The sequence below is a fragment of the Podarcis tiliguerta genome, assembly GCF_965153285.1.
Source record: "Podarcis tiliguerta genome assembly, chromosome: 12".
Taxonomy (NCBI): Eukaryota; Metazoa; Chordata; class Lepidosauria; order Squamata; family Lacertidae; genus Podarcis; species Podarcis tiliguerta.
Window position 1 is genome coordinate 22,123,087 of NC_139545.1, and position 12,899 is coordinate 22,135,985.

General features: G+C 40.9%; 1 protein-coding gene across 26 annotated transcripts in view; it reads left to right on the forward strand.

The window, feature by feature from the left end:
• Positions 1 to 11,268, forward strand: part of TBC1D5 (TBC1 domain family member 5) — a 242,306-nt gene extending 231,038 nt beyond the window's left edge. For 16 of the 26 annotated variants that reach the window (XM_083404795.1, XM_083404774.1, XM_083404789.1 and 13 more), the window contains 2 exons: positions 696 to 872; positions 7,201 to 11,268. In XM_083404795.1, the coding sequence (XP_083260921.1) occupies positions 696 to 872; positions 7,201 to 7,497 (474 nt within the window). In that variant the 3' untranslated portion in view covers positions 7,498 to 11,268. Of the gene's footprint in view, positions 1 to 695; positions 873 to 6,992; positions 7,106 to 7,200 lie in introns of all 26 variants that reach the window. The other 10 variants (XM_083404783.1, XM_083404787.1, XM_083404788.1 and 7 more) reach the window with 1 other exon arrangement.
• Positions 11,269 to 12,899: the final 1,631 nt, after the last annotated feature.

A 12,899-nucleotide genomic window follows, 5' to 3' on the forward strand; every position in this document is an offset into this window, starting at 1 on the left:
CCGTGATGTTCCAACAGGGTGAGTGGCTAGATGAAATGTCTGACTCATCTCAGTGTTCCAGTTTTGGTTTGCCTTCAGTTTACATAGTCTCATCTTGCAAGATCTCACAGTATCTCAAGCATTACCATCATTTCCCAGAAATCTTGTGAGGCCAAGAACTCCAAACCTTGCAAATTTCTAAGGAATTTGGCAACTTGGCCCCTCCCTGCCCACTTTCTTACCACACTCACTACCACTGAGGGATGAACGGTGGGGGGCCTTTTAATGGTGCCCAGTCTTTGTTCTTCATATTCTAATGTCATTGCAGTTGTAAGATCATGCACTATGGGTGCTTTCAGTTAGATTATCAGTTTTAATATATGTCTGTTGACTCTTGCAATTTTTCAGTACTTTGTGGAATTATAGGCTGGATCCAGAAAGGGCTCAGGTCGATACACCATGGCACGTTTCAATGTTTTAATGGCATCCAGGGGAACTGATGTCCTTTTAAATGCATTTCCTTTATCTCATCATTCTTGCTAGAAGATTCAGTGGCGCCCTAATGCTTTAACTCAGAAACACAGTTGTCATTTTTATAAATGTCTTCAACAATTTAGGCAATCAATGCATAAGAAGATTGATTCCGAAGAGGACCTGGCTTTAAGTGGCAGATGTTGCAATGCAGCTAAATTACTTTCCCCCTTCTTGATAAACAGATCAAGGATATTTTGAAAGGTTCCTTACGTTTCAATCAGAGCCAGTTGGAGGCCGAGGAGAACGAACAAATCACAATAGAAGATGATCACTACTGTTCCAACAATCAGACCAAGGAGACAAATGAACCTGTAGAAGAGCCTTCAGTTGCAAAGGAGCCCCTGCCTCTAAGGAAGCAGGTAAAGTGCATGCGTTTCAGAAAAGGAAGGTCCTGGGGTACTTTTTAAAGCCTTAAAAAAAGCAGACAGGAAAGTCCCAATGGATTACAGGCTTAGAATTTAGTAATAACAACAACAGCAACAACAACAGTTAAGTCACTTTCAAAATAAATAAGTAGCAATAGTAGCTTCCAACTCCTTTTGAACCTTTTTTCATAAGAATCTGAATTTATCTTCTAAACTTTCTGATGGCTTTTAGGTGTGACAGGTTCATGGACCATAAGACTATTAATGGCTACTAGTCATGGTGGCTGTATACAGTGTTATCTTGGTTTTTCCAACAGAATGCGTTCTGAACTGTTCGAAAACCAAAGTGCAGCTTCCAATTGGCCGCAGGAGCATCCTGCAGCCAATCAGAAGCCGCACCAGACACTCGGCTTCTGAAATCGTTCGAACCGGAAAACACTCACCTCCAGGTTTCGATCGTTCAGAAGCTGATCTGTTCAGGAGCCAAGGCGTTCAGCTTCCAAGGTACGACTGTACTGCTTCCAGGATCAGAGACAAGCACCCCTCTGGAAACCTGTTGCCGACAAGCACAAAATGAGAAAGCAATTGTCTTTGAACCCTCTTCTGGGGTTGGACTCGATGGGCCTTTAGTCTGATTCAGCAGGGCTATTATGTTCCCCCTTTGGGGCAAATATCTTTAGGATGTCCTATTCTAATCACAATTACTGACTTTCAGATGAAATGATTTTCTCTGTTGCTTCCCTGTTTTCTTGTATATACGAAGATAAGCTGTGATATGCTAAAAGATGCAGAATCTGACTATCGAAACCTAGGGATTTCACAACAGAAGATGAGCATTTTTTGCCATTCCTTGACTCTTCTTATTATCTCTGTTTTCTAGACTATCATTATGCAATAATATTTGACCAGCTACACTGCTGCACTATGTCTATCATCAACTGTTTTGAACCACTCTCCTCTTTCAGCTGTTTGAGGTTTCCTTCAAATCTGTGTGGTAGCTTTCTCTCTTGTAAACACTCGTTCAAGTTACGAAGGGAAGTAGCTCTATCTGCCTTCCATGTAGCAAGTGGTTGCGTTAGACTTTTCAGTCTCATACATAGGCTGACGGAGTTGACGATCAAGAGTAGACGATCATATACAAGCTAAGCACCAGCAATAACATTCATTTATTTTTAATCTACTCTTCATCATAGAGTGATCTCAGGGCAGGGCACAATAATATAAAACTATAAATTAAAATATAAGAGTTTCAACTACGGTAATCAAACAAACAGATAAAATGATAAGATGGAACATTTGGAAAACCCGTAGCATAACTGTTTTCTAGAGCAATTCCCATTTATTTCAAGAATTTTACAATGGAAACTCCCGACAGATTGTGCCTGTGATAAAGGAGTCCATAAATGTTATGGTTGTTTGACATTGGCTTTTCAGTGCTATGTATCAGTCAACTCTTTTCACACATACAGTTTAGAAACCCTTTTTCTGGGTAGTCTTCTATAAGACATGTGCAACTTTTTAAGAGAAGGAGATTGTCTGTCTCAGTACCTTGGAGAGCTTAAATCAGGATTCACTTTAATATAGCCTTTTAATTAAAAAGTTAGTATGGTGAGCACTTCAGGGATTTCTGCCTAAAAACTGACCAGCAAAGTTCATGACCAAAGAAAAAATATAGAATTAGACAAGTTTTACAAAACATAGTTTAGTTTACACTATGGAAAAGTAAAATATTTTTAAAAAACTTTTTTAAAAAAAGAATTCTGCCTAATTGGTCAGGTATTAAACATTCCTAAGAGAATAATCCATTCAATGAAAATAGAAACTTACAGGATTGGCCAATAGCCTCCCAGCAGTCTTGTCAATACAAGTCAAGCTGGCACTGTGCCACATCCTGCTTCAGTTTTGTCTGAAAAATTTGGGATTTGTGAACATGATCTACATTGTCGCCCCTGCAACATAGTCCAATAGTTTTCTGTTCATAGCTGTCCAGCTATGGGATGTTGCTGAACCATTGACGGGGCTGGGATGCAGACTGCAACCCAAAATCATATTAACCAGTGTCATTATTCAGTGGTAAATCTACTCTGAATCTTCAAAGTTTTAGGACCAGGTCAGCTTAGAATATCTGCTTGAATATGAAAAATGTGATTTCAAAATGTTTTGGACTGGATTCATGGCTGTGATGGCTCACATGCTCAGAAGCCTATAACTGGTTGGGTGCTACTGAGAATTGCAATCTGCCTTCAGGATATCTAAGGAAGAAGTTACTATTTTCCATATGACAGCTTCTGTTTAGAAAACAGGCTACATCTGCTTATCTGTTGTATGACATTGTGAAAGCCAGGTCTACAGTAAGTAACAGGCTCCACTTACATACTGGACTTCCAATGTCAGCATACTTTTATTAGCAGAGAAGAAATTGCACACCATTTAATGTAAATTTCATCTCATAAAATAGCCAATTGATACTTTTCACAGAACAGGCGGGTGTGGCTTAATAGGATTTTCTGTTTATGAATGTTAGGCTAGACGGTTTCTGCATTTTTTTACATTTAAGGCAAATATGATAGCCTTTCTATTACTTACTTTGCAAATAATATCCAATGGGTCTAGGTGTTTACTAAGCAATTACACCTGCTTTTCACTCTGCTGAAAGCCCTGCTAAACATTTCAGAGAGAACATTAGAGCAGAATACTAATGCATAGTATGAAACCCTCAGTCACTCAACTAGATTAAATTAGCCCTTTTGAATTTCATGGAGGTAGGGTTCTATCCATCATGCTGTTGTGCAGATTTATATAGAGGCCACCATCTTTACAACTAAAGTCGGCAAATGCTTGTTCAAATAGGTAAAGACAACGAGATCTGACACTGGCAAGCTGTCAGATGTTTGGGTGGAGTGTGCTCCACTAGAAATTGAAGCTGGAGAGCCCTGAGAAGGGGCGGTGGTTTTGTTGCTTTTTGTGTACTTTCATGGAACAAGTGTAAGATGGTGAGCATTGCACATAGCTTTGGTGGGGAAGAGGTTTCTCCATGCTGTGAGCTAGTCAGCTGGTGTTCACAATGCCACTTCCCACAAATCTAGATCACTGTATCTATTCATTGCCAAGAATATGGAACTTTTTGCTCCTGGGGCCAACTGCCCAAGGGTTGCACTGAACAAGTCGCCCTTTTAAGCGCTGCAGCCTGGCCAGTCAGCAAGGTCACTGATTGGGCTGTTTGAATGGGCATTTGTGGGAGGAGTCCGCCGCTAGATCCTCAGGCTATGGGGAATTTCCTGCAACGGTCAAGCAGAGGGAATAGAGGCTGGAGCACGAGGAACCGCAAATGTCACCTCACCCACCCTGGGAAGGCGGTGAGCAGCCATTGCCAAGAATATGTAGCTTACCATAAGAGCAGGCAGACACTAGGACCAAAGTATGGTGTTTCAAGCTCATTACTATGAGGGGGGAAAGAGGCCAAATTATATATCTTGCTTGGCCTATCCCAGTAGGAATTCTGCCTGAAATTGGGCCCTGGGTATCCTGAATTAAAAAAAAAACACCCTGAGGTGCTAGATAGTTGTTTGTCCTCTTCTTTTTCTTCCCTTTTCCTTCTCTTTGTGGGATTTATAAAGGAACAATCTTACTTTAGACAAAAATAATGTAGATTGGTTCCAATATATATAACATGTAATGCTTACTATGTTTTTTATTTCAACAAATGAGAGGAAAGGAAAACATTAATACCTCTATTTCATGTCTTCCTTTGTTCTGCTTAGCTTTAACTTTAATCAGAAGCATTTAAAGCAATAAAAGCTTCATAATGAATTTTCAGAAGTTAAATAAGTGCTATGGCCTATACAGAAAGGACACCAGAGCCAACTTTCAGTTTTAATGAGGCACGGTGTCGTATTGTGATGTCTTTAGGTCAGGCTGGAAGAATTTTATGAGTGCAGCATAAGCTTTTAAAATATTGCCATGAATTAATTGGAACATTTTAATGCATCAGTATCTGTTCTGTCAAAGGCAGTAGTTCTAAACTTAGACTAGGCTGCAAGTCTCTTTGAGCAGGCATGCTTTGGATTGAGCTTTTTCTGTATTAGCACCAAAACAACTAATTGTATTGCTTTTTCTACCCCTCTGTAGTAGTATGTGTGAGGCAGCTTCAAGGCTGCTACCTCTACTCCACTGTATTGCAATTATGTTGTGGCTGCTCACATTTCAGCTTCTTCTTTTTAACCTTGGGCTTATTCATGCAGAAAGTTTATTTTGCCATGATTACCTGCACACAGTAATTTCTATACAGATGCAACTGTGTTGAAATAGCCAGTAATCCAACGTGTAGATTAAAAATGATCCAGCATTTTTAAGTCCCATAGATTTCAGTGGCAGAGTTAAACAGATGCTTAACTCTCTTCCAATAAGATTAGTGAGGTTGAAAGTTCTAGAAGGAGGGGGGCGGGGCTGAACAGCCTTCCCTCTTTTTTCTGCTGCCTCAGTCATTATAGACTTTATTAGAGCTAGGACAGTTGACTGCTTGATAGGAAGATTGGGACTTGACCTTTCTCTATAAATCTATTGGAGTTTCCAGTTGTCATCTCATAATAAACAAAAGCAATTGTCTATGTCCGATTGTGATTTGCAGAGAGATAGCTTTACAATAGGGCAGGGGAAAGGAGCGGATTAATTTAGAATTTTACAAAAGGCCAATTATTTATATGATCAACACATTATGTTTTCTTTATACGAGACCAGGGAACGGTCAAAATTCAGAGCCACTGTAATATTTACAATTAGGCCTGGCAACACGCAAGGGAGAAATCAGCTTCAAATGTTTTGCTTGCTGGATTTAAATTTAGAGGGATTCGCATATTCTTTGCATATTGCATCAGTATAAATGTTGAGTAGAGGAAGTTTCAGCAGGATGTTGCTTTTCCTCTCTTGGTAGTACAGTTGTCACAAAAGCTGCGCCTGGTGGCATTCTCTCCTTTGCAAATTTTGAGGGAGAGGGCTGTGGTGCCCTATTAGGTGGAATGGAAAGGGAGAGTTGGCTTATTCTAAAACTGCTGTTGAAATGAAGGGAAGGACAGCTGATTTATGTCTCTTCCATGATTTGGTTCCAGACACACCTTCTTTCACTGCTCACTACTCTACCACTTCCCATCATCCACACTAATTTCAGTCTTTCATCACCTGCCCTGCAGACGCAGAGAGCCAGTGTGGTGTGGTGGTTAGAGTGTCAGACTAGGACCTGGGAGACCAGGGTTCAAGCCCCACTCAGCCACAAAGCTCACTGGGTGACCTTGGGCCAGTCACTGCCTCTCTACCTCATGTACTTCTCAAGGTTGTTATGGGGATTAAATGTGAAGGGGGAGAACCACGTATGCCAGCTTAAAGGAGGCACACACATGAACCCATAAAACATGTAGACCTGTTTAAAACATAGTATCAGGAGGGTTTGCTTGCTTTAATGCATGATGGAAATAACTTTTATCCTACTAGAAGATACTCATCAGGAAAAAATGTTCCAAGAAGCCATATGGCACCGGGTGTAAGGTTGTTAACTTTCAAAGCTACTGGAAGTATAATTCTGTCATATTCCATTTATTCGGTAGCAGCAGCAGATGGGAGAAAACATGCTTCATATCACTATGAGTTTTCCTAAACCGAAACTGGCAGAGGAAGGAGTGGGGAGATATTTCACCTCTGAAAATAGCAGCGTCAGAAAAAAAGCTAGCATGTTGCAAAGGATGCTGCAGGGAGATATATCTATATATGGCTTGAGAAACTAATTACATATAAATTTAGAGATTTCGTTTTAAAATGTGTAATGGAGTTATTTTAAGATATATATTTTTGCAATGCTGTAGTTAAGAGTCAAGCCTTATTAACGGTTTGCACTTTGCGAGTCGCCAAGAGCCGCTTCTCGTGTGGCATTTTTTCTGCACAGGGATAATTGAAATGTACAGGATCATTGTAAATAATGTGCGGTTGCTAATGTGTCGGGAAACCGACAGCACAACTTTGGCGGGAGGGAGAATTGCATATGCTTTGAACGGCTTCGGTCCTGTGCATGCTTATGAGAGGGGACACCTTGACCCTATAAACCCACTCATCCTTTATAATCTGTAGGAGAGACCCTGCTTAAAGAGTTCCCAACTAGGACCCCCTTTATATGTGCCTTTACTGGTGTGTACCTTTACACGGGAACGATGGTGGAGGCAACGGCAGCCACGCCTGTAAAGGTATGTGCTAGCTGTGATGATGGATGCAGTAGGCGTGGTATTTAAAAATGGATTTTCTGACATGCTTGCCTGTTCAAAATTCTTTTGTTTCATAGGCTGTGGGCGATTCGAGTGGAAATTCTGCCGACAGGCACACGGATGACTATATTCTACTTTCCAAAGAGGAGGAAGGGAATGTTTGTCCTGCTCCGGAGCATGTGCAGACTGTGCCAACCTGCAAGGATGCGACCACCAAGAGTGAGGTCTCATGTCACTCTTCTTTAGCCTTTTCTGATCCATTGATGGGGTCCATATCTGCCTCTTCTAGTAACCTCAGTTCCAGCCCTGATGACGACAGCAGCAGCAACAGCAAGGATTCTGATTTCACCATTGTTAGCCCCTTGGAAATTTAAGTCAGCCTGTGAGGTCAGCTGTGGCACATTGGCATGTGCATCTGACACTTCATGGGACTGGGAAACTCATAAAACCAGAGCACAGATGTGGTAAAGGCAGTCCTTTTTCAGCAAGGAAATCAAGACAACAATTATGTAATGATTGCCTTTAAAACATGCACATGTGAATCTCAAGATCTAATGTATACTAAAGGTACTCGTAGGTTTACTTTGTTAGCAACTTCTTGGAATATTGAACTAGTAGCTCATAGTCACTCATCATGTAGAATAACATGAAGTATATAATCTCGTGGGTAGACAGGTGAGCATCTTTTCCAAATGTGGGGAAAGCAAATGAGCATCAGCCTGGATCCTGGCAGATTGATTTGGTCTCAGGAGAGAGTGGGGGTACTCTTCCTCAAAACATGGCAGCTAGAAAATCTGAAAAGTAAAGGTTTCAGAATTGCATCCTGGTTGCATCTCAGGCACTAAGACAATTGGCTGGCCTCCTGAACCATTTCCTGAAAGAAAAATAACATGCTGAATTTACATACAGCAGAAACCACTAACTGCTGTTCCTATCGTGCAAAAATTTCCTCGTAAAGTAATACAAATTAGGTGCACATTAGTTGCTTTGAAACATTTAGACTGTAGTCTCCACTAGATATAAACTTGTCTCCCAATGAATAAATTGTATTGTTGTATATTATAGCCTGGAACATATTTTTATAGCTATTTCAGGACATCCACAATCCCCTCAGGCCCAGGACCAAGGCTCATTGTAGGGTCATAATGCAGCAGTGTTCCTTAGCCATGTAGAAACGGTTCCCTGGCACTCATTTTTTAAATTTAATTTAATATGAGTGCGCATGATTATGTATACATCACTACATGGTTCCCACAAAGGGCAATAAGATTCCTCGTGCTTTTTTATACCAAGGATGTCATGTTTCACTCTAGCTCAAATTTCTCTCACAATCTTAAGAGTAGGCTAAACTATTTCCCAAGGCTGATTCTGTCCTTGGGATCAACTGATATGTCAGTGTCCAAAACTAGTGCATAGTAAATAATGCTGATGGAGTAGTGGCTATGTTCCTTTCTAGCTTTTAAGCGTATAAGTTCTCAAAGTAGCTCTTCCTCTGAATCTCACACCCAACATGGCCAGTTTCAGAAGAACCAGATGGTAACCGCAGAGAAGAGCTACAAATCAGGGAAGCACAGGTCTGAGCGATTTTCCCATGGACCTGCTCCTTTCCCAGTGAAAACCCACCCTTAAAATCAGAACAAACAGCAATCCATGGAAAACCCAATTGCTGTTTTCTCCAGTTGAGCGCTAAAGAGTGGTTTTCCCCAGGACAATAGGAAGTATGCATAAGCCCAGAGACATATTCTGTTCTCAAAAGGCTTCTTCCTTTCCCAGGCAGCCAGTGCTAAACATTATGTGCAGCATTGCTCTAGATTACACTGACTAATGTCACTAAGCCAGGGGGAGAATTTGGGTTTCTTGAGATTAATAGCCCCAAGTGTTTAACCTCTTGGAGATCTTTCACCTTAGCAATACATTGGTGTTGAACAGACTGAATTTCAGAAAGCTTCTGGCTTGCAGGTTGAACACAAGAAAACTCAAGGGGTGGGTGGGTGGATGGGTGTCCAGATATGCCCACCCATCCATTTCTGTATGCAAATATGCCATGACAGGGTTTCTCCAGATCTCATCAAGAGATAGGCAATGGTTCAATGATGTCAACATCCAAAAAGACCTAATTAGCCCACTAATCTGGTCTCTCTCTTTTTAACTGCATTTGGAAAGGAAACCTCTTAGCCGTGAAATGTGTAACCCATTAGGCAAGGAGTTTTTACTAAGGGTGTTGTGCTTCATTATATATAATTATCTCTAGGACCCTTGGAGGTAACAAACAAACAAAGGTTGCTAATATTAATGCAGTGTATTCCCCCCCCCAAAAAAAAAGCCTGTTCCGTAGACAGATGCTGGTGAAAGATATTTTCAAAGATTTATCTCAAAGACACTTTGCTTGTATGCTTTAGTTTTCTTTTCCAGACACACACACAGAGTATAACCACCGTCATGTAATGCAGTTGCATGGTAAGTGATAGGGCATGAAGATGTTAATGGTGATTAATTGCAGTTGTAACTTACATTAAGAATACATCTACCCCTCCATCTGCAGCATGAGTCATGCTAAACCAAATTGCAACCTGACCCCAAAGCATAAGTGTTACATAACGGATAGCTCTCCTGAGAATATTGCCCCTGTCATTTTGTAACAGGGGATTGTGGGGTTGGGAAATGTGAGCAGTGGGAAATTATTGGATCATATTTTGCCCTGAAGTGAATGGAATACGATTGTTGGGTGAGTTTGCTCTCCCAGAAGTCAGTTGAGCTAGCAATACAGTGGTAATTCCCCCTAGTTTTGTATCCATGAATGTTCCGGGCAGATGACCCAAATTAACAGGTAATAGCTATTGAACAGTGGCAGGTTCGCATTTACATATTCAGACACTATCAAGTAATTCTTCACAAGATGATGCCCTTGTGCCTTGTAAAAGTGGGAGTAATACTGAGAGGTTGTGTGAAGAGCTTAATAACAAATACAGTTTGTGAGGTCACATTGCTGTTCTTCTGCATGCAAGACCTAAAACATACTGTGGTTATGCAAGGTTTCTGTGCCAGCTTAGCACTCTTTCTCATTTAAACTTACACAGTAAACCACCTCAAGATTCAGCCTTTATGGCCTGTGCAGGCTTTTTTTAAATATAATTTCCTTTGAATTTGTAAGGATGACAAAAAAGGATTACATAGCTTGTGATTAATTTTGATCCTTTAAATGTGACTAACCTTTCTGTTTAGATTTGTTTCTGTTCTAAAACAGGGGAAAGTGCCATTTAGAGTAAGCAGCTATTTAAAAGTGGGAAACCAAGTAAGAGAGAAACTAGAGTATGGTATATCATCTTTCATCAGGTGGGGGTGGGGGAGTTCATAGAGGTTTTTGTAATTTTGTTATGATTGACCCTTGCTGTCTACAGATAATTCAGGGATCATATTATTTTTCTTGTCAGAACTGTCTTAGTGCCATGAAACAATGCAATTTATTTTATTTTTTGCTATTATCTTGCTGGGATTTTTTTTAAGAAAACACGTTTGCTATAATTAGTATAACTTTACTTCCTCAATGCCTGTAATTATCTCTGGTTTCAGAAAATAAACAGTGCTTTATGGAAGGACAGCAATGAAACCTAAGTAACTCCATTAGAGGAGTCAACATTGGTAACCCTATGACACAGTCTATCTCAATGCTATACTGGAATTTGCTTTTTTGATAATTCTGGAAGTGCTTGGTTTTGTATGCATGTAGATCCAGAATGACTACCATAATATTAGGTCATAATAATCCCATATTGCCTTACATTTGGATTCCTAGATGGTACTTTCCACTTTAAAGTACCAGTTTATTATGTCTTCTAAAATTAACCTACTCATCTTGTTCATGGGTATCAGTAATCTAATAGAAAATAATATGCAGTATAAATGGCTGCTTAGTACTAATACGTGGAACTCTAAAATGTTTTTTTTCCAGCCTCTTAGAGTCTCGTCTGATTCTTATCACATCTTCGCCACATGGCTCTTTCAAGTCTGTTGCATGTAATGTCCACATTACTGCAGAATGATTATGACCATATAGTGACTGGATGTTCATTTTTAGCTGTGGAAATTTGTATCTTTCCTCTAGAAGAATGTCTGACGTACTTTATTAAAGAAAGAACTAATATGCAGACGCTTTGCATTTCTCCTTGAGTTTTTCTTGCGAAAGTGACAACTATCCTACATCGTCTCCCTTAAAAAATAAAAAAGGCAGTTCCTACCCACCTTCTTGGAGTTCCGTCTACTCAAAAGGTAGGAAAATTAGATTTGATCTAGTACCGTCAAGTTATTTTGTGCCTCATGTCCTCTTGTGAGTCAGCAATTTGTATAAATATGTGTATGCAAAAGAGAAAGTTAAAGGAATGTTCCTGTACACAAAAGTATGGAAAGAGCAATCCATTCTGGCCTATCTCCATACAAATCCTCATTGCATTGTGTTGAAGAGCAAGAACACAAGGGCAATCAACTAGATAGTAAACAAAGACACATTTGGAACAGAAACCTACCATCTCTGAGTGACAGTAAATGGTGTAAAACTGGGTGACAATGGAACTTCTACTTTCTCTTCTCCAACCCTTTGCAACCCCTATCCATTTGTTCCAGGGGATTCCCTGAGCCCTGTAGTGTAGACTTCAGGGATGTGCAAGGGAAGAAAGAAGCAGACTCCCTCTACGTTGGATCTCATCCAGTATATCTTAAGATAGAAGTTGTTGAAGCCAGCAGCTGGCAGAGCAACTCAAGTATAGCAGCTTTGCCGTTGGGTAGGTACAAAGAAGCACCATTGACCACTCTCTTCCCAATTCAGAGAACTGTAGGGGTGGAAGGGATCATCTAGTCCAACCGCCTGCAGTACAGGAATTGCAGCTGAAGAATCCTCGACAGATGGTCATCTAACCTCTTGTTTAAAAACCTCCAATGAAGGAGAATCTACCACCTTCCCAGGTAATTGATGTTAAATTATTATTCAAGCTTTACAAACCCGGTTATAAACCTGGTTCCAAATTTTGGTTAACAGAAGAAATATAATTAGTGCAGTGTAAAAGTAATATTATGGGACGCGGGTGGCGCTGTGGGTAAAACCTCAGTGCCTAGGACTTGCCGATCGTATGGTCGGCGGTTCGAATCCCTGCGGTGGGGTGAGCTCCCGTCTTTCGGTCCCAGCTCCTGCCCACCTAGCAGTTCAAAAGCACCCCTAAGTGCAAGTAGATAAATAGGTACCGCTTTATAGCGGGAAGGTAAACGGTGTTTCCGTGTGCTGCGCTGGTGCTGGCTCGCCAGAGCAGCTTCGTCACGCTGGCCACGTAACCCGGAAGTGTCTCCGGACAGCGCTGGCCCCCGGCCTCTTAAGTGAGATGGGCGCACAACCCTAGAGTCGGACACGACTGGCCCGTACGGGCAGGGGTACCTTTACCTTTACCTTTAAAAGTAATATTGCCACCAAGGGCAAAGTACTGTTTGGAAAGAACCTCATAGAACTCAGGGCAGCAGGAAGGAACAAGGGATCTCACAGTACATTCCCAGCAACCAGGGTCAGGAGACTGAGAGCATGCCATCCAGCCTGGCTTTATAAGGGATCATACTGAGTAATGTGTAACACAGATGGTGTGTGCATTTTCTACCCCCTTCTATATACACATCCAAGTGAAAAGCATGTTCTAATAATTGTTAAAGACAATCTGTTCCTGGGTGTGATGTCACCACCTGGGTCCCCATGACTTGTACCTTCTGCAATGGGAAGCACAAGAATCCAAATAAGCCTATT